Source organism: Notolepis coatsorum (genome assembly GCF_963971535.1).
Source record: "Notolepis coatsorum genome assembly, chromosome: 1".
In the NCBI taxonomy this organism is placed as follows: Eukaryota; Metazoa; Chordata; class Actinopteri; order Aulopiformes; family Paralepididae; genus Notolepis; species Notolepis coatsorum.
Genome location: NC_140165.1, coordinates 225,610,940 through 225,634,239, shown reverse-complemented (window position 1 = coordinate 225,634,239; position 23,300 = coordinate 225,610,940). Strand labels below are relative to the sequence as shown.

At 45.2% G+C, this 23,300-nt stretch overlaps 1 protein-coding gene across 1 annotated transcript in view; it reads left to right on the top strand.

Annotated features, from left to right (window-relative positions):
* si (sucrase-isomaltase) overlaps nucleotides 1-23,300 on the top strand; it is a gene marked incomplete at its 5' end in the record, with an annotated part of 323,712 nt that overhangs the window by 150,795 nt on the left and 149,617 nt on the right. Inside the window, one exon of the mRNA XM_084309006.1 lies at nucleotides 16,650-16,734. Within this exon, the coding sequence (XP_084165132.1) occupies nucleotides 16,650-16,734 (85 nt within the window). The remainder of the gene's footprint in view (nucleotides 1-16,649; nucleotides 16,735-23,300) is intronic.

Sequence of the window (23,300 nt, the reverse complement as noted above, 5' to 3'; positions counted from 1 at the left end):
CAGATGATCCCCAAAAGGTAGAATGCAGGATCTGCCACTGACAGGAGCTTCACCCATGGAGGAGAGGGGGACGTCACATAGTTGTTCAGAGGAGCGCCTCTTCAGCAAGTCTGGCCCCGACTATTATTGAGAACTGAATCAATCAGAGGGTCGGTTTGTTATAATAACAGAATACACGGGGAATATCGCCGGGACATAGAATCCGGAGGCTAATATCCCCAAAACCGGAGGTGAGTTTAATAAGATTAATAACAAAATGAGCTATATATAGCCTACCGTCTGCGTCGAATATGATATATAGGCATTTAAATAATAAATACATTTATTTAATTTTAATTAGCAATAAAAAAAATTTAAATACTTTTTTTTTTTTTGCCCCCCCCACTCCCCCCCCCCCCCCCCCCCCATACGTGTCCCGCATTGTCCCGCAAAAGCAGTGCTGCTGTCCTGCGACTGAACCATTTTGACCTGGTCACCCTACAGTAGGTGTACGTGACACACAGTATATTTAAATAAATATATGACAGGTTGTCTTGGTAGCTCAGCAGAGGGAGGGACGACCTTTCCTCATAACCTTTGCTACACCCCCTTTCAATAGTGATGTGGCTCTTGAGAACTTGACTCCTACTTGTATTGGACTTTGTCTTATATTCTTGTCTCTGCCTCTCAGGTATTGGTCTTGGGCTCAAATGAATACTCCGTAATATGTAATTGCATGATGTAAATAATAATAATAATCATACACTTTATTTAAATTGGACCTTTCATATAATAATCGCAGCCTAAAGTGCGTAACAACAGTGATGTATGACACAACATATACATCAAATAAGCATACAGTTGGCACAGTTATAGACAGGCACAAAATTAGCAGATAATTTACATTAAAACCTCCCTGAATTTTTTTTATAGATTTATGTCATTCATTCATTCATTCTATAAAGAATAAAATATTGTAATAGATATCTGAGCAGAATGATGATAATGATGATAAGAGCAGAATGATTAGGCTCCATTTTCAACCAGTGGCGTCTCGTGGGTAAAATAACAGGGGAAGCCAAAAAAAATTATTAAAAAAAATGTATTAAATATTTTTATTATTATTATTATTATTATTTTTTTTTTTTTTAAGTCAAGTAGTCACCATGTACACTACAGTATGGCTCGGCGGCCAGTCAAACTTTCTTAACAGATTGCAGAATGGGTACAATACAGTACGGCTCAATACACACAATTGTATAAGGGGATGCAGACCAGAGAAAGACGTTTGTCTTGTTTACATCAGGGTCCCCCATTTTCAATTCATACTAGTGACATTTATGACATACAAGACATCATGACATCAAATATACAGTACTGTTACCCCTAGATCCTGACAGAGTATATACATATGATGGGGAGGGGACTGTACATTAGGAGGGGGTGGGTGGGTGGGAGAGAAATATACATACGGCCGGTGTTGTTTTCGAGGAGGGACTCGGGAGTAGGATTCCGCAGAACACCGGGAGAGAATATGACTGTCTATTAGACAAACGTGACAAGACAAACGTATTTCTCTGGTCTGCATCCCCTTAACAATTGTGTGTATTGAGCCGTACTGTATTGTACCCATTCTGCAATCTGTTAAATAAAGTTCTCATTCATTCATTCATTCATTCATTCATTCACGTGTCTGTTGCGCCGCGCGCCCAGCCATCAGAGCGCTCCTACTGTAAAATGCGGAAGCAGTCATTTCAGCCTCAGTTTTACTCGTTTATAAAAATGATTTAAAATGTTTATTAGCAACGCCGAGCTTTCAAACCCCGCCGCATCTGTGTGTGAAACCCTAATGGAACGCTGGGTACCTTTGACATTTATATCCGATATATTTTGGACCCACCGCTAGCTTTTAAGCAGTGCTTGATGGTGCACATTAACCTGGCTACTACGGAGGAATAAATTACTGCGTATTCCAGCCCCTGGCTTGCATTGCAGTCATGAAAGGGTATACAAGCTTGCCTGATAACGTTAGTTAGTCCTTAGTCAGGCTGCTCAGTTCTTACCTGGTCAATAATGTGGTCCTCCTCTTGCCAGATAGATTTGTTAAATCATAATATCCACAGTGGTGTGCTCTGCGCTGGTCCTCAGTACTAATGGGATGTCACGTTAGGTAGTCAGGTGGAAACGTGAACTTCTGACCTGCCCCGCCTCCAGGTGGAACATTATGCTGAACGTCTTCCTCCCAGCTCCGTTTTAAACTTTTAGGGTGTGGCACAGTGGCAGTCAGCTCGAATCTGATTGGCTAGGATCGGATTTGGAGTTTGGACTCACTCTATAATGCTGGAAGCCTGGAGAAAGAGACCTACCCACTGCTTCTCTCCTATACTAGCTGCAGTAGTGAGCACAGTCTGACAGTGTGTTAGAGGGAGTGAGAAGGAGAAGAGGGAGACATAAAAAAAAAAAAAAAAAAAAAACACAGATGCACAGATGAAAAAGAATGTAAACTATATTAAAAAAAAATTATATTTTAATTTTTTTTTTCCTTCATATTTCATAATTTGATATGAATTGATATGAATATAGGGAGGCATGGCTTCCGTTGGCTTCCACAAGGATTCGCCACTGTTTTCAACACTCTGGGGTCTAAGCCATTTCCCCCTATTTTAGGTGCATCTGGTTTGATTGTGTAAGAACGCATATATAACCTCAACCATGTATTGCAAAATGAAGTGATATACATATTTTTTTCATCCGAATATATATGCTACAGTTATGTCAGATGAATGTATACTTGATTTATATCACTATACATACAAAATAAAAAACGAAAAAACTAAATGGAAATTGAATCTCACAAAACTTTAAAACATAAAACAATAATGAACAAGATTTTATCCAAGACATATAAAAAATTATTTGCAATTTTGCAAGATAAGTCATGTGCATTTTGTGTCCAAAAAGTTAGTTCTGCCATAGTTGCTATAGTTTTACCAAATCAGTGGTCCTCAAGGTCAAGGTCAGTGACCCTTCTACAGTTTTTCTGCTTAAATACCAGCTTTTTCTCTGTTGGATTCATTCTGAGGACAACAGCAGAGAGGGTAGGATCTTTTAACTGAATACTGTGTACATCATTTTGAAGTGTGTGACTAAATTGTGTTGTGGAAATTGTTTGTAATTAGTTTCACCCAGCTGACAGAAACTGGAGGTGTGGCCTTTTGCTGCAGGTGTCACTCATCAGTAATTAGTGATAGTGATTTAAAGACTTGCTGGCATAGCGTCAGCGAAGCGTCGAGAAACGAAGAGGGACAAAGAGGAGGAGTTTTCCTGGAGTTCACCGCAGAGGGATCCACCGATCCACCCAGTGCTAAGTACACCATAATCCCATATTCCCGTCCCACTCTGCTATTTCCCTACTATCTCCCTTCCTCCCTACCCCCTTCAACCTCCTCCTACCACTCTTGACACCACAATGTGCCTCATACCTATATCCACAATCTGCTCCTCAAGAACAGAATCAACCCATCCACGCCAGTTTGCTAGCAACCCGGCTAATCTCTCCTACCCTCCTACAGCCACTAATACACCTGTCACAGTACAGGGAGGCTTATGGAATTGTCAATCAGCAGTCAAGAAAGCTGACTTCATTACTGCCTACGCCCATAGTCTAAATCTGCAGCTCCTGGCTCTAACTGAGACCTGGATAACCCCCAATAACTCGTCAACACCTGCAGCATTATCTACAAACTATAACTTCACTCACACACCTCGACCCTCCAGACGGGGTGGAGGCACTGGCCTCATGACATCTCCTTCATGGGCTACAAACCTAACGCAACTCCCAGAACTGTCACTCTCCTCCCTCGAATATCATGCAGTATCTGTCTCTAATCCTTTCAATCTCACCATTGTTACACTCTATCGCCCTCCAGGTCCCCTCGATCACTTCACAGATGAGCTGGACATGCTTCTAAGCTCCTTACCGGAAGATGGTACCCCGCTCCTTCTATTGGGCGACTTCAACCTGCCTGACTCATCTCAGTCGGTCCCAGTGGTCTCCCTCCTACAACAATTTGACCTGACTCCCACTGCCATGCCTCCCACCCACAAAGCAGGCAACTCCTTGGATCTCATATTTTCCCGTAACTCCAGCATCATTAACACCACGGTAACTCCCCTACATGTATCTGACCATTCCTTCATATCCTTCTCACTAACTCTCATGCTTAACCGAAAAGTCTTCACCCCAACTCAAACCGTCTCACTCAGACGCAACCTGCCCTCCCTATCCCCCTCCACCCTCTCCTCTGACATAATATCCGCTCTACCTTTGAGTGACACCTTCTCTGCTCTCCCCACAGAGATGGCAACCTCCACCCTCCTCTCAGCCCTTGCAACCTCCTTCGACAAGCTCTGTCCCCTCGTTGAGAAACCTGCCCGCCGTTCCCCACCCAGTCCATGGCTGACGGATGCAGTGAGAGAACAAAGACAGGTCCTGAGAGCGGCTGAGAGGAAGTATAGAAAGTCACGCCTCACTGCTGACATCGACACATATCACAACCTCTTGTTAACATTCTCCAAAACCATTACTAATGCCAAAGCTTCTTTCTTTCACCATAGGATCGAGGCCTCTGCCAAGAATCTTCGCAAACTGCATGCTACCATGTCCTCCCTCCTCACTCCCCCCCCACCTCCTCCTCCCTCATCTTTTTCTGCCGAAGACTTTGCGATCTTCTTTGAGGAAAAAGTGGAGAACATCCGCAGCTCCTTCTCCCAACCCCCACCCATTCCAAACGCTGAATCGAGAACCTCATCCTTCACTCTGTCATCTTTCTCTCCCATTACAGAAGCCGAGACCCTGACACTGGTAACGTTGAACCGTCCGACTACATGCCAGCTGGACCAGCTACCCTCCCCACTCCTCCAGACCATAGCACCGGACATCCTCCCATTCCTAACTGCAACCATCAACTCTTCACTCAACTCGGGGGTGGTCCCCACCTCCCTAAAACAAGCCAGAGTCACGCCCCTCATAAAAAAACCAACCCTGAACCCCACCGTCATAGCCAACTATCGCCCTGTCTCTCTTCTCTCCTTCCTTTCTAAAACACTTGAACGTGCTGTATCCAACCAACTTACTGCTTATCTCTTACAGAATGACCTCCTAGACCCCAATCAGTCTGGCTTCCGGACTGGCCACTCCACAGAAACGGCCCTCATTGCGGTCACAGAGGCACTTCACTTAGCAAAAGCGAAAGGTCTCTCCTCTGTCCTGATTCTCCTAGATCTATCTGCAGCCTTCGACACAGTCAACCATCAGATCCTCTTCGCGGCCCTCGCAGGAATGGGAGTGGCTGGATCTGCGCTGACATGGCTGACATCATACCTCAATGACCGCTCCTACCAAGTGTCATGGAGAGGGACTCTGTCGGCCACCCGCCCCCTCCGGACGGGTGTCCCCCAGGGCTCGGTCCTAGGACCCCTTCTCTTCTCCCTCTACACTAAATCACTGGGTAACATTATCACATCTCATGGCTTCTCATATCATTGTTATGCCGATGATACTCAACTCTTCCTCTCCTTCCCTCCCTCAGATATCCACGTCTCTGAGCGGATCTCGGCCTGTCTGTCCGACATCTCCGCCTGGATGACGACCAACCACCTCAAACTGAACCTAAGCAAAACAGAATTGCTCCACCTGCCGGCCAAATCCTCCCCCCTGACCGACCTCTCCATCACAGTCGAGAATGCAGCTGTGACCGCGTCGCCGACCGCCAAGAACCTTGGTGTTGTCCTCGACGACCAGTTGAACTTCTCTGCTCACATCGCAGCGACAACCAGAACCTGCAGATTCCTCCTGAGCAACGTCAGAAGGATACGCCTCTTCCTGACAAAAGAAGCCACCCAACTCCTCGTCCAATCAACAGTCATCTCCCGCCTCGACTACTGCAACGCACTGCTAGCTGGCCTCCCGGCCACTGCCACCAAGCCTCTTCAACTCATTCAAAATGCAGCGGCCCGCCTGATCTCAAACCTACCGAAGTCAGCCCATGTCACCCCACTTCTTAGGGACCTGCACTGGCTCCCCATTGCTGCACGTATCCGCTTCAAGGCCCTCGACCTAGCATACCGTGCGGCAAAGGGAACCGCTCCCGCCTACCTCCGGTCAATGGTCTCTAACTACACACCCTCAAGACCCCTACGCTCTGCGTCTTCTGGCCGCCTCAGATCTACTCCTATCCAAGCTCCCGGAGGGTCATCAAAGAGAAGCCGCCTATTCTCAGTCCTTGCCCCACAATGGTGGAATGAACTACCCATCCCAGTTAGGACAGCCGAATCCCGTCCAATCTTTCGCCGTCGACTAAAGACTCACTTCTTCAACCATTATCTGAAATGATAAAAAAAAGAAAAAAAAAAAAAAAAAATCTAACCCCGACTAACCTTAATGTCATGCACTTGTCCTAATAAACTAACCTACACTGTAACACGCAACACTTTGATGAACATTGTTACTCAGCTGATAGAGTTATACCCTTCTTGCTGTCTTGTCGCACAGATATTGTAAGTCGCTTTGGATAAAAGCGTCAGCTAAATGACTAAATGTAAATGTAAATGTAAATGTCTTGGGTTGATTGTCCGATAACAGATAACTGATATTAATAACCGATATTAACCGATTATCCAATATTAACTCTTTCTGCGCCAAACACGAGAATTCTCGTGTTTCAAATCCAACCGCTGAGCGCCAAAAACAAGAAAACAAATCTTTTGATCCTTTTTTCATTTTTTTTATTTTCCCATTCTAAAAACTCGCGCAGACCTTTGTGACTCATCTGAGACCTTGAAATGTAATCCCGCCATGTGGCAGTGTCGCCTACCTTATGAACATATGGGCCAGCTTAGTGTGGGTGGCCCCAGCCCCCAAACAACTAGGGACTCACTCTACTAGTAGGTTGCGAGCGAAGTATTGGATATTATGAAAAAGACTAAATGGATTATATGGATGATGATTAAGGACGATAAGGTGCGTTTCCTAACATTATATGTATTGATCCTGTTCTGATTCAAGACACTTGGACTTGAAGTGATAAATGGAGTACCTCTAAAACAAAGGTAACGTCTATTTTACGTCTACTTTACCGAAACTCCTTCATAAAACATGCGTTTGTATGATCGCAGCGTCGGAAAACGACCCCCCTCGATGATCTTGTGAAGAAACATATGGTAGTGTACCTTTTGACAAGGGTAACGTCTATTTTACGTCTATTTTACCGAACCCCCATCCTAAAACATACGTTTGTATGATCGCAGCATCGGAAAACGACCCCCCCCCCCTCGGCTTTGTGAAGAAACAAGGTCATGTGTTTACCTTTTACCTGGCAATAATATAGGTTATATTATCGTATAGCTTACGCTCTGCTCTCTTGGAACTATCCCTTTATCCAATCTAATAATGAATATTTTTTCTCCACATGTACACACCCATCCGCCTGGCCACACCCACATCCGCTCCTCTACATAAGTGGGGTCGTGGCCACACTAACAGCTCCTTCCATATTTTCACCACCGTAAAGTGCCTGTATACACCACTTTAAGTTTAGTGCCGAAATAGTTGATGGAAAGGAGCTACGTTGACATTGTATCTTTGTTTTTTTCTCTCTCGCAATAAAAATAAAATAAAAAACAAAGAAATAATGTCTTCACCGTCGGAGGGTCTAGATGCTCGCAACGTTACCCTCCATCAGCGCTTCACTATCGCCGCATCCTCCGTGCGTCGTGGGCCGTCTCTGGCTCCGCGGTCGTGGCAGCCAGGTACATCTGGGCGGCGCCCGGTGGTGAGTTTGCCTCACCGAGGGGCCGTTGAGCCTCCATCTCCTGTGAGATGGCCGGGTTCCGGCCCTGGTTTCCCTGCCAGTGGACAGTCGGCCGAGGATTTGCGTCGCAGACTCTTCGCCTCCGCTCGCTCTCGTCGTAAGGCGGCGAGCAGCAGGGGTGAGCGGCCTGGTTTTAGTGTTGCGCTGGAGCCGGACGCGAGTTCTCTTGCCTCTTCTCCATTTTCGATGGAAACTGAGGATTACATGGAGGGGGCGGGATCTCTCTTGTTCGAAGCCCCAGTAGAGACATATCACTCTCCCCCTCTGGGAGTGGCAGGGAGTGATGCGTCTCCTTGGGGTCCCTTGTACTCCAGGGTTGGGTTAGAACCTCCGACCCCGAGACAAGATGCCCAGCTATCTGCCGCGTCGGACGTTGGCGCCCGAGGCAGCCTCCCGTATGTGAGGGACGCGAGTGACGTGGAGGGAGGTACGCAAGGGGAGTTGCTTGCCTTGTTCCCCGAACTCATGGCAGCCGCAGACGCTAATGGCGTGGCGTTGCCGCAGCCACTGCCGGCACCTGTTCCTGATGACATGATAGGTAATCTCTGGCAACGTCTTCCTGTGAGAGAGACGGGCGTTATCTGCCCATTCTTCCCAGCAATGGAGGCCTACGTGGCACAGGGACAGGTAATCTCCTGCATCGTTGGCCTTACCCCTGCCTACGTGCCAGTCACGCGGATGGTGGGTTTGGTCCAGGGACTTAAGGACGGGGTGCCTCAGCTTGATAGCCCGATGGCATCCATACTTTGTCCCGAAATGGTGTGGGAGCCGTTAAGAAAGCCGGTTACCCAGGGGAAATCGGCTAGGCAGTTGGCAAACTGCAGTGACCAGGTGTACATCGGCGTGACTCAGAGCCTAGCTGCGACCTCCAACATCGCGCAGCTGGCGAGCTACATGTCGGGGCTGATGGCGGGCGGGTCGGTATTGGATGACCATCAACGGTACCTTCACACCCAGGCGGCTGGAGCCATCCTGCACCTTTCCCAGCTGCAGGCGATAGCCGCCGGGAATGAGCGCGCCCTGGCCACTCTCGTCCAGCGCCACCTTTGGCTGGAGCAGGTGCGGGTGCTGGAACAGAGGAGGATTTCGCTGCTCACGGCCCCCCTCTGCGATGCTGGATTATTCTGGGCGGCCATGCAGCAGATGACGGCAGCCTGCAGGGAGATGGAGGAGGAGCGCTCCGTGCTTCAACCTCATTTCCCCTGACCCGATGCCACCGGTGATGTCCGGAAGAAACAACGCCGGCAGAGAACCGTGACCGTTGCCTCCGCCACCACCGCCGCCGCTGCTGGGCCTTCGGCGAAGAAGGCCAGGAGTGGAGGGAGTGCCTCGACCGCTGCAGCCAGTCGCCCCACGCCCGGAGGGAACGGTAGGGATCTACGTCTACGTGACCAGGCTCCCCAGAACCGTTTCTCCGGGGCGGCTCCCCGTGGGGGAAAACAGCGCTCTGCACGCGGCAGGCCCCGCTAGTGACCCCCCTGTTTACCCCTGCCCCCCCCCCCCCAACATATGATTTTTGTTATTAAATAAAAAAGTCCCTCCTGGTGAGGGACTGTTTTTTATATTCACTATATATTGGGGATACGATGTATAACCCTCACCTAGCTGTGGGGTTGTGTTTGCTTAGGGAGTAGGACAATTTTCTTTGAACATTATTTTCTGGTCGCTATATATGTGTGCTTAGCAAGGCCTGTGGCTAGCACTCGGTCGAAAGACTTGTCTTCTCTCATCATGAAGAGACAGTGTTCTTCTTGCAGTAGTAAGAGTGAACTTTACCATTTTTTATCTGAGGGGGTTGTGTGTATTCTGTTACGTTTAGGAAACATGGCATCGAGTCCACAACTAGGTTAGAGTGTTAGCCTGCAGAAGTAATCACATATGTAGTTTTTTTTTTTTTTACTTGCTAAAGTATGAAAACACGGGTTGCGTGTTCGCACATGAGCCTAAAGCCTTGTATAAAAACCAATTTTTTACACAAGCGAGTTTATCGTCTGTGGCTGGCGTGCAACTGTTAAGCTTATCCTAGAGGATATACGCTTTTTCATGTAGCATGTTAGATAACTGGTATCATGCGCTGCTTGTTGTTTTCATCGTATCCGGGGTATGGGGTCATGGGGGGTGAACTGATAAACCCCTCCCCCCTTTTTACTGATTGGCCAGGGGGTTGGACCCCCCGTTCTTCGGTCTTCCTTTCACGCTGTGGGGTCAGCGCGTCACAGGGAGGGGAAACGGGGGGGGCGGGGTTCCCTGGTCCCACGCCATATTTGGACAGGTGGGTCACGGAATTTCCCCGGCCATAGAATAAGTCACTGGGCGCGATTCTATTGGTCATGAGACTTCCGTGAGTTATTTCAGGCTCCATATTGTGGACCACTGTCATTGTCAAGATTGGGTGATGCGGTGCGTTGAAAACTGTTTGTTTTCTGCTCTGCTCTCTATTTGCCTATGTGTTGAGCTTTTGGTCACGTGGCTCAATGTTTACATATATCTTTTCAATTATTACTCACGTGGGAGGTCTCTCTGGGGGTTCCCTGTTTTCCCTCTTTTATACAGAGCGGTGTTGACAGGGTTTTTTCCCTCGGACGCGTCATATGGGACCCATATCTGTGTCTTTTTGGCCAGCTTCCTGCCGCTCGTCCCATGCGGCATGGAGGGAACGTTGTCTGGTTTCTTATTAGAATTACCATTGATGTGTTTTTTGGGTCTCGACGTGTACATAGCGCTGGCCCTGGGTGCTTTCGGTGTGGAACCATGCCATGGGCTGGCGCGCCTTGGTTGCTAATTTATAAAAAACTGCGTTTTTTATACGAGCGACTGGGATGGAGATTTTATCTCTTCCGAGCGCCAGTGTACTAGGTTAGTCTCGACGACTCACGCTCATCTCTGGGGGGAGATGACAGAGTAGATTAAAGCATTGGCGGAGGGGTCTCGTGCCCATGGGGTGGGCCACCGGGTACGGTGCATTCATGTTCTGACCGTCTTGGTGGCGCTCTCTGTGATGTTTTGGATCGACACGCGTACCTACCCCCCTCTTAGGACTGGGGATGGTGGCGTGACTAGGACACAGGACTGGTTCTGGTTGCGCCGGACCAGGTCAGTTAACCCGTTGTCCGCCGGGGAGCAGATCTGCTGTTCTGGTACCCTGAAGGACTTTGTGCTTTTCCGGGGGGAAAATGCCGGGTCGGCCCGGGCGTTGCGGGGATTGATGTTATGGATGTGTGTGTCATAGGTATGTCACTACGAGTTTTCCTTCACAGTGTGTGCTTGGTCCATATTGTGTTGTACCTTGCGCTATGCTAAGGGGACTGGTCCTTCTACATTCGTTTTCGCCCCTCCCTTCCCCTGCTGGGCAGGGCTGAAAGGGGGCTGTCGAGGAGGTTTTCTATTGAACCCCTCTGGCATCCCTGTGTACGTCCCGGTCCGCCAGGCCCAGGTCTGAACTCGTTCTCGTCGACCTGTTGGCCTGGGTTAACATATTTTTTAAAACTGAAACACTTGTACTGCCTGTATAGCCGGTGTATACTCGCAGTTGTGTTTCTGAGTTTTTTCTTGGGGGGTTAAGGGAACAACCGCCTCCTGTTAAACTAAACATAGGGGGGTGGTTGATTCCCCGGTGTGTTGGTAGCAGAGTCGACTCTCGGGTTGAGGCCGGGCTTGACCCCGTCTGCCCGCGAGTGTGCCCCCGCACTTTTCATGACGTCTGCCAATCATGTCGGCCTTCTCTTGGACCTCGACCTCTCTAAGGGGTCGGGTTTGTGGAGGTTGCGACATGGTACACAGCATATCGAATGCCCCTTCCGCCCGGGTGCTGTTTCACAGTAGACCCCTTAGGCGCCTGTCTAGTCCGCAGTGCTCCGGGCACAGATCGAGTTATGCTCTTTGGCCTGTTGCCTGGATTGAGGGATCAACCTCTTGGGGGTTGTCTCCCCGGTGCGCCGACTGGCTCCAGAGTATTGTGGGGGTGTAGCCTCTGTGGAGTGCTTCAGGGCGGCGTGCCGTAGAGGGGAAGGGCCTGCTCTTGGATTGGGACCTGTCCGATACGCTGGCGATGTGGGGGGTGGTGTCACCAGTGACCGTCTGGTGGGGTCTCGATGCTACGGCATCGTTGGCCTCACCGGGCCCCTTTTTTTTCGGGGGGTCCTGCCCTCAGGCTGTTCCTGGGGCTGGGTCCTCCTCCGTGCTCCGCTGCTACGGCCTTGCCACGGGGTTGGGTTCTTGACCTTTGATCCCGTGATGTTGGGGACTGTGACGGGGGTGTTTTTCTTCCTGTTCGTTCCCTAGTGGCATGTGGGATGCGCGCCTGATTGGTTGCGGGTCCTTCTGTGTGAAGGTAAGTCCCACAATCTGCTCACCCTGTGCGTTTGAGGTGCTAAACCCTCTTTGCACCGTCAGATCAGCGGGTACATCTGTCGAGCTTCCGCTCTGCTCAGCTCCTGTGTTCCAAGAGAGCAGAGCGTAAGCTATACGATAATATAACATACGGTTATCCTATAACCATAGTTATATGAGTATAGCGAGCGCTCTGCTCTGACTCACTGAGGACCCCGTGGTCTTCGCCTCCGGTGGTGAAAGACTTGGGAAGGAGCTGTTAGTGTGGCCACAACCCCGCTTATGTAGAGGAGCGGATGTGGGTGTGGCCGGGCGGATGGGTGTGTACATGTGGAGAAAAATTATTCATTATTAGATTGGATAAAGGGATAGCTCCAAGAGAGCAGAGCGCTCGCTATACTCATATAACTATGGTTATAGGATAACCGTATGTTTCAGGCAAGCAGCCGCGAGATTTGGACAAATGCTGCACAAAACACACTTTATCTCACAATCTCTAAAACCAGCCTGGATTATTTTGAAACGGGGCAATGTTTACCGTGGTATAGTAGTGCACAAACGAAGGGATGTAGAAATGAACTGTGTCGTCCATATTGTACTATAAATTGTGCCTGTCAAATGAACCATACTATCTCCATAGCTATAATATAGAATATACGATGGGTCCGCAAACATCGTGAAAATGGTCAATAACGCTGGCGCCAGAGAGTAAAGATGCAAAAACAGCGTGGCAGTCAATGAGTTAACCAACGGTCCCTCAAGTTTGCTCAGAACAGGGTAAATCTGCATTTCGTTATGATGCCCCTAGCTCATGGAATGAACTCCAATGGTCCTTAAAGCTTGAGATTCTCCCCTCTGTTTAAAACCTTGATCTCCAACCATTGTCATTCAAGTTGTACATGTTTTAATGTATTTGTTATCCTTACTTTTGCCTCGCCGTGTTGTGTTATTGTTATGATATTATATGTTGTGTGATTTTATATGCTTTTTTGCTTTTTGCTTATTTCTGTATGTACACTCGCAGGCACGCGGGAAGTCCGCGGGAAGTGGGGGTGCTGAGATAAGTGATATAATAATAACGTCATAGGTTTACCACTCTGGTAAACCAACACTCTCGTTCACTAGAGGAGACCACTGCCCAACTCCACGCTCTCACGCTCAGTTCTGCGGAGTGTGCGAGACAAACAATGTAACCGTTTTGATGCATACATCTCTGCCCAGACGGGGACGTCTCTAAATGTCGTGCCTTTATTTTTCAATGTTCACTAGTATTCGGACAACAGCCGCACACTTCCAAAGTGATACATCGAAATCGCTTACCTTACCTGTCGGGTCTGCTCAAGGGAAGGGTCCAGGACTCCTGTGTTAGAATGGGCGACAGGCAGCTCTCCACTTCAGTCAGTCCTCTGCAATTCGTTCCCCGCATACAACATCGCCGACATGCAAAAGGTCTTTGACCACCCTTCCGGGGGCTCGGTCGGATAGTTCTGCTGGCTTGTTTGCCATCCGCCAGGGAAACCGCAGATATATTCCTTTACTGCGAATTGTCTGTACGTCCCAAAAACTATTCCAGGCTGTTATTTTTTTACCAACGGATTTCCAGTTCCGCGTTGACGCTTCAAGGCTGCGTCTATTCGAATCCCAACTGGTTCATGCGTCGGCTACACGCTGCTTTAATAACACTGCATTATCGAGACAGCGCCCCTATGAGGATCTGGCAATGAATTCCAAGAGTAGGGTAAATCTGCAGTGCCGCTCCGCTCTGTGACATTGAGTAGCCTCGGTATTACAATGTAATAAAAGCCAAAACAACCTTGCAGTTGCAGTTACACTCCTCGCCAGCAGGGGTGCTGGTGCACCCGCCGCACCCCCACTTCCCGTGTCACTGTACACTCGACGTGACTGTAAACGAGGGACACGAGAGGGGACATGAGGGCCTTTCGAGTTTAAATAAAGATTTGAAATTAAATTGTCAAATGGAAGGATCAGAAAGTTTCACTTTTATTGTCAAGCTTTTTGTACGTGCCAATAAAATTCTCTATACATAAAAAATGAAATAAAAACCTAGTCTGGCTCGTAAAAAGCCTGGAACCATGCCAGCTATGCCTTTCACATTGAAAGCGGCCCCGGTGAAGACGCTTGTTTCTAAGGTCACATTGGCCTCAACATGGCCGTGAGTTGTTGGAGTCTCGTCCTTCATCCAGCAGTGTATTATTCATGGGGATGTAATCACAATTAAGTACGGGCTAAAACTGCACGTCTCTGCCCTAGCCAACAGCGCTCTTGACTTTTAATAAACCTCTCGCATGCCAGCGTGCGTGTCATCAGCCGTCCATGACGCTCATCACAAACACTGACTCATTCAGTAGAGAGAGAAAGATTCACGCAAAAAGAAAAGTCCACACTACCAAAATATTAAGATGATATGAACATGTTGGCCAATAACAGATAACTAATAACAGATATGTATAACCCATATTAACCGTTATTAATATTTCTGTTATGGCAGATAACCGATATTACCAATATTGATATGATCTGTTTAAATTTAAAAAAATTACATAGTGAAACAATGGCCACAATCCTGTGAAAAATATAAAAAATGTAAATTGAAAGACACAGACACACACACACACACACACACACACACACACACACACACACACACACACACACACACACACACACACACACACACACACACACACACACACACACACACACACACACAGAGCTCACAAAACTCACAGGCTACATCGCTCACAAAACACACTATAAATATTAGGGCTGTCAGTTTATCTCGTTAATTAGATTAATAAATTACACAGCAAATTATCGCGTTATGAAAATCAACGCAAATTTATTAAAAAATATAATAGCGCAGCGGACTAAGCTCCTGCCTACCACCGCAGAGACACTGATATCGAATCCAGCTGTCAGCGGTACCTCCGGCTTGGTTGGTCGTCCATACTAACCAATTGGCAGTGTTAGCGGGTGGGAAGCCGGCGGGATGTGTATCCTGGTCGTTGTAAACAGCGACTCCTACAGGTCGGTAGGGGCGCCTGCTGAGGGAGGGAACTGGGGGAAGTAGTGTGAGCCTCCCACGCGTTACGCTCCCCCAGTGAGAGTCCTCGCTGTCAGGTGAAAAGAAGCGGCTGGCTGACTCCACATGTATCGGAGGGGACATGTGATAGTATCTATCTATCAACCCTCCCTAGACCGGCAAATGGGGGGGCAAATGCGCGCAATGACCAGGAAGGGGAGGGGGGAATTGGCATAACGACTAAATTGGGATGGGAGAAAAATACAGAAAAAGGAGGAGAAAAAAAGTAGATAAAAAAAAGAATAAACATTTATAGATTTTTTTTTTATCTTCATTTGCATGTTCTTGGTATCTGATTCTAGGGACATCTATGGATCTCAGGGAATGTATTCCCAGTGTCAGAAATACTGTGTCTGTTACTAGGCTTGAGTAAATTGTAATGAACCAAATGAGAATATCAATTACATTTTTTTTTTTTTTTTTTTTATCTTTGACTGTGAATAACACCATGCTAAAATTGACCAGACCTGAAAAATCTAAGCAAATTAATAAAGGGAATATGATTAAACAGATGGTTTTGTAGATACAGTACTGAATTCTGCCATCCAGACACATGCAATTTGAAATATGATTATAGAATATAGAATATCAGGCCTAAAATGGTTATGCGATTAAAATGCGATTAAAATGTGATTATAATTTTTTTAATCGCCTGACAGAACTAATAAATATATATAGTATAGAGGTCCAGATAAGAGTCATAATACCATGAGAGGCTAAAACAACACTTGGACCAGGAGTGGCAGGGGTGCAGGCCTCTTATCCTGGCTCTGTGATGATGTGATGGTCCTCAGGTGTGTAGGCCGGCCCAGGTACAGTAGGCAGAGTGATGGTGAGGCGGGAACAGGAAGATACCCATTTAAGGCCATGGAGACCTGCTGACAGACAGGTAGATAAAGGCCCTGGCTGTGGCTGTAACACCTATATTAAAGAAATCTACGATATCGTCGCCGATGTATCCTGCTGATTTAATGCAGAGCTACAGACAAACACTTTTCAGCCCTTAGACAATTTCCAAACTCATAGAGGATTCATTATATATGGGAAAAACACAACCTGTCATGGGAACTATAATATGATTCGTATGAATATGAATAGAGAGGAAAATATTAATTGGAATTCATAACTTTTGTAACTTTTGTTAACTTGTAAATAGTTTTAGTTCTGAAAGGTCCTCCTTACATGTGTCCTTGGATGATGACATCGGTCCAATAACACTGAGAGAGTGACATGTTGACGTGTCAGTGTTACGTTTACAAGTTTCTCTCTCTCTCTCTCTCTCTCTCTCTCTCTCTCTCTCTCTCTCTCTCTCTCTCTCTCTCTCTCTCTCTCTCTCTCTCTCTCTCTCTCTCTCTCTCTCTCTCTAGGTTTTACTCTGATAGTGTCACCTGGACAGTGGATCGCCAGTTCCTCTGGGGGAAACACCTGCTCATCACTCCCGTACTAGACCCAGTGAGGATACACACACACACACACACACACACACACACACACACACACACGCACACGCACACGCACACGCACACGCACACGCACACGCACACACACGCGCGCGCGCACACATTAATTGTAGAAACACAGACAACACACAAATATACAGAACAAACAAAAACATAATGCATTGAAGATCAACATGAGGAGATGATCAATCATACATGCACACACACACAAACAGAGAGACACACTTACACATACATACGAGTGCATGCACACACATATACACAGGCACACACACACAGATACACACACACACACACACACACATACACCAGCTGACCTCCGTTGGGAAAAGCGCACACCATGGGATTTATCTTTATTTCACTACTCTCCTTCTCATCCCTCTCTTTATTCTCTCTTTCCTCCCTCTTTTCTCTCGCCTCTAATGAGAGCACTGACCTCATTACTGGCAGATTAGAAGTGTAGATAGAAGTGTGTGTGTGTGTGTGTGTGTGTGTGTGTGTGTGTGTGTGTGTGTGTGTGTGTGTGTGTGTGTGTGTGTGTGTGTGTGTGTGTGTGTGTGTGTGTGTGTGTGTGTGTGTGTGTGTGTGTGTGTGTGTGTGTGTGTGTGTGTGTGTGTGTGTGTGTGTGTGTGTGTGTGTGTGTGTGTGTGTGTGTGAACGTGCCTACATACACGCAAACTGCGGTCATGTCAAAGTGGCCTGATTAATAAGCAATTTAGCGCTGCCCCTCGAGACCCACAGAATAGCAGAGAGCGAAATGGATTCAAAGTGGGGCCAGACATGTAATAACTTCAATCAGGGTGTGATTGAGAAAAAGTTTCTAATGCCAAGCAGAGAATGAGGCCTTGAGAGCCATGTGGCGCCTCTGGGCTGGAGTTCTCCAGGGAGGGTCACAGGGTGACAGTATAGGAGGCTTTCACACTGGTTATTAGACTGCACTGAGACCGCGGAGGAAGAACAGAGATGAGGCGATAGTGTTACATATCGTCCCATGTGAAGGTTCACACTGATGTAAACCTGAAGAAAGGGACCAGGAGGAGATCAAACTGGAGCTATATTAACCCTTTCCCTACCATTCTACAAAGGGTTAACATTCCACTAGTACACTACAGAAGGTTAACCCTTTCCCTGCCGCACTACAAAGGGTTAACACTTTCACTACCACACTACAGACGGTTAACCTTTCACTACGGTTGACCGTCTGTAGTCTGGTGTGAAAGGTTTAAGTGTGTCATTTCTTTATCGTATTAATTCAGTACCTCTCAATTTATTTAACAGATTCCTGAACTTGATTCAACTTTTCATTAGGAAGGTTAATCAGCCTATATAAAAAGTTATATAAAACATTTATTAACAAAAACATGTAATAATGCTTCATTTTTACTTTGACAGTGAACTCTGGCGTCTCTCACTGGCAATATGTTGTTCATGTGCACCGAGCATACACTGTTCATAGAGGCCTCGCACGGGACGTTTGGATATTTGTCTCTCTTCGGGTGATTTCGAAAGAGAATTGCAGCAGTAGAGCATTGGGAAAACATTGGGAAATGGTAGTACTGTTGCACTGTAACTTGTTTACCAGATCCAGTAATAAGTAATAACATTTTTAATGATATATTTCTCTCACATAGCAACCATTGTATTTTCCCAGGGTGCGGTTTGTGAAAAAACAGAGTGAGGGATGTTTAATGTATTTTCTTTTTTTATGTAGGCCATAAACAATTATATAAAGTTATATCCATATAAAACGTACACATCTCATAAAATGATTCAACACAAATTAGTTTAATGTTTAGTTTGTTTGTTGTTTGTTTCCATTTTTCTAAATCAAGGGATTTGCCCTCAAGCACTTGCAGAGAGATTAAATTAATGTATTCTCAACAGGCTGTGTTTTACTTTCAAACGGATGGCTTCTGAAACATAATGCAGTGGTTTGCTGCTCCCATTTCAGGCTGATCAGATGCAGGGCAGTATGGTGGTTTTGGGGGAAAGTAAAGTAATATTGAATACAATAGGTTATGTAACGATACGGTTTACATAATGTATAAAGCACCTAAATATAGCTAGATTAATGAACTCATTTATTCAAAGCACAGTAGGCCAAGTAGGTGAAATAGGCCAAACGACTAAGCAGCAGAAACACTGCAGAACCGAACATAAATTGTAGGCTGATTATGTCTTCATATAGTTGTTACTGGGCACCTTAACAGGTTACCTCTCCCAATTCGTTTTTTCTTTTATTCCCTTTGTTACTTGAAATCCTCTGGTTTTATTTCAGCAGAACCTTCGATTGTGCTTGTTGGAAATAGTTTACACGTATGTTAAATGTAGGGATGCTCGATATTGGCTTTTTAACGATACCGATATACCGATATTGTCCAACTCTTAATTTCCAATACCGATACCAACCGATATCAACTGATACCGATATATGCAGGGTTCCCCCCCCCCCAAAAAACGGAATAATTTCAGGTAATTAACATTGTTGTGTAATTAACACAACATTATGCATACTTTGACAATAAATAAAATAATAATTTGTTCTTACTTGCTTGCCTGGGTAAATAAAGGTTAAATAAATGTAAAAAAAAATAAAAAATGTATGCCAATATCGGCCGATAATATCAGTAGGCCGATAATATCGGACATCCCTAGTTAAAAGTGTAAGAATACAGGGCAGAGTGCGGTGGGTGGGCCATGGGCAACCAGGTCATGCTTGGACCGACTTCCAGTATTTGACGTCTGTCACTCCGAGACGCTCCAACGCTGTGATTGGAGCTGGATATCCTTCAGTACTTCAGGGACTGTTGTATCATCATGGTTTAGCTCCTGTACCGCAGTTGTTGGTGTGAATTTTGAAAGGTTGCCTAGCAATCGGGAGTGTTGCAATGAAATGGCAAATGGTGCATTTGTATAGAGCTTTTATCCAAAGTGCTTTACAATTTGTGTTCCTCACATTCACCCATTCACTCACACATTCACACACCGACGGTGGAGGCAACCATGCAAGGCGCCAACCTGCACATCAGGAGCAATTAGGGGTTAAGTGTCTCCCGACACGCTTGGAATCGAACCGGGAACCTTCCGACTACCAGACAAATGCTCTGCCTCCTGAGTCACTGTCCTAAACTACCAGAAGGGTAGGGATACAAAAAATAAAAAGAACGAAAGACCAGAGGTACAGTAGGGACGTCTCTTCCAACAGGGAGGAGAAATTAGCTTTCTGAACATTCAGTGAAATGCCTCTATTCTAACCATCTGTGATGAGAGTGTTTCCTCAGTCTTACTCATAGACTGAAACGTAGGAAGCCGCAGGGAACGCATGCTGACTCAGGCCCTACAGTCCCACTGTAGATGAGTAATGCAGTTGGCACTCGGCCTGTGGAATAGCTCCTTGGTGTACAGTCATTCCTAGGTTGAAAAAGCCCCACTTCAACACTTCATGTGAATCCTTTTCAAGTGGCTGATCGGATTAGGCAGTCACATTCAACTTTCGTAATCATATTGAGTTGGAAGTATTTGCGGTTCATAATCATGTTGTGTTGATGGGTTGAGCTGTTTGTAGTTTACAGACTGAGCCGGGCAGACGATAAGCACCCGACGCCAAGTGCCTACTGGTGGCTAATGACAATCATTTACACATGCTGTAACTGAGCTATTAAGGACTACATGGAAATGACACTGTAGTTAAATGTGTTTATCCCACCCTGGCTTAAAATGTCTCTTTTTCAAAGCGTTCTGTCTCATCTTCTTCATCATCATTGTTGACAGAGTCAGCTATGGGGTGATATGTTCATGAGGCATGGTTTCTCTCTTTAGCCATTAAACGGCGTGGTTTATTTCACATTGGTACACAGCAGTACATGAGAGTCCTTCTCTCATAACATACATTAAGGGGAGAAGGTTCTATGTTAAGCTTGGAGACAATGTATCCGAGGAACATGACAGCAGCTTTGGAGTTGCACAAGGAAGCTGCCTTGGTCCATTACTCTTCTCACTATATATGCTGCCCCTCGGGGACATCATTCGAGACCACAATGTATGCTTCCATAGTTATGCTGATGATACACAACTATATATCTCCGCAGAACCAAATAACACTACAGCCATACAGTCCATTACAAACTGTCTGTTAGCAATAAACAAGTGGATGAACAATAACTTCCTAAAATTAAACGAAAGCAAGACCGAAATCCTATTGATCGGCCCAAAAGCGAAAAGGGAAGTGCTGTGTGAAAACCTGGGGAGTCTGTCATCCTATGTAAAAACTGAGGTTACAAGCCTAGGTGTCATCTTGGACTCAGACCTGACCTTTAAGTCTCATATAAATAAGGCCATGAAAACGTCATTCTTCCACCTAAGAAACATAGCGAAAGTAAGACCTTTCGTAAATAAAAAGGATGCAGAGACACTGATTCATGCTTTTGTCTCAAGCCGGCTTGACTATTGTAATGCACTGTTCACTGGTCTTCCCAAAGCAACCATTGGGAAGCTTCAGCTTATCCAAAACTCTGCAGCTCGATTACTAACTCATACAAAGAGAAGAGAACATATCACTCCAGTCCTAGCCACTCTGCACTGGCTTCCAATAACTCATAGAATTGATTTTAAGGTCCTTTTCCTGACATATAAAGCTCTTAATGAGCAAGGCCCAAAATACATAGCAAATTCCCTAGTTAGTTATCTGCCCTCAAGAACGCTACGGTCATCCACTACAGGTTTACTAGACACACCCAGAAACCAAAAGAGGATAGGAAGTATGGCATTTGCCAACTATGCCCCAAAACTATGGAACACACTACCAACACACATCAGAAACGCCAGCTCCATACACATTTTTAAAGGAAAATTAAAAACGTCCCTATACAGTCTAGCTTACAAATAGTGTACCATGCCTTAGGGAGAGCGAGTATCTTATTGAAAATGTTTTTATTATTATGTTTATATTTTTTATGTATTGATCTTTTACTGAAATGTTATTTTACTGTACTTTGCCTATTGCCATACTTTTATTACTGTTGTCTTATTAATGTGATGCTTTATTTTTAGTACCCGGAGCTGCTAACTGGCTAACGTTATGAGAGCTAACGTTGCTACCTGCTGTACCCGGAGCTGCTGGCTAAACTGACGTTCTGAGAGCCAACGTTGCTACGTACTGTACAAGTGCATTGGTTTAGTGCACTTCCTACTTCCGGTTGCTGCTAAACAAGTACAAGTGCATTGGTTTAGTGCACGTTATGAGAGCTAACGTTGCTACCTACTAGATATTGGTTTAGCATTGGTTTAGTGCACGTTATGAGAGCTAACGTTGCTACCTACTAGTTATTGGTCTAGTGCACTTCCTACTTCCAGTTGCTGCTAAACAAGTACAAGTGCATTGGTTTAGTGCATTTCCTACTTCCTAACTGGCTAACGTTATGAGACATAACACAAAGACGCTATGGCTTGGAAAAGCCTGATGGATCCATGAGGCTTGGATAAGGACCCAACTCTTTAGATGAGGGAACGGGTACATACGCACACAATACGCGACCACTGATGGATCCATAAGGCTTGGATAAGCCTTATGGACCCAACTCTTTAGATGAAGGAACGGGTACATACGCACACAATTACGTTATTATTATTATTATTATTATTATTATTATTATTATTATTATTATTATTATTATTATTATTATTATTATTATTATTATTATTATTATTATTATTATTATTATTATTATTATTATTATTATTATTATTATTATTATTATTATTATTATTATTATTATTATTATTATTATTATTATTATTATTATTATTATTATTATTATTATTATTATTATTATTATTATTATTATTATTATTATTATTATTATTATTATTATTATTATTATTATTATTATTATTATTATTATTATTATTATTATTTTTTTTTTTTTTTTTTTTTAAACATTGATCTTAACTGATCACTGTGACCTTATTGCTTTTATCGTTATATATGCCTATGTTTGTGTACAGCACTTTGAGCTACATGACATGTATGAAAGGTGCTTTATAAATACTTACTTACTTACTTACCTACTTACTTACTTACTTACTTACTTACTTACTTACTTACTTACTTACTTACTTACTTACTTACTTACTTACTTACTTACTTACTTACTTACTTACTTACTTACTTACTTACTTACTTACTTACTTACTTACTTACTTACTTACTTACTTACTTACTTACTTACTTACTTACTTACTTACTTATGAGAGCGACGGTGGAAGAGACAGAGGGGGAGTTAACATCTCCTTTTATACCTCTATACCTGGCGGCAGCATTAGCAGCTCCGCCTATAGCGCCCTCTTGTGGAAACAGTTAGACACAGTTAGACAGTTACTTGCAATCATACATAACATCTAACTTTAACAATCATCATCATCATCATCGTCATCATCTTCATCATCGTCATCATCTTCATCATCTTCTTCTTCTTCTTCTTCTTCTTCTTCTTCTTCTTCTTCTTCTTCTTCTTCTTCTTCTTCTTCTTCTTCTTCTTCTTCTTCTTCTTCTTCTTCTTC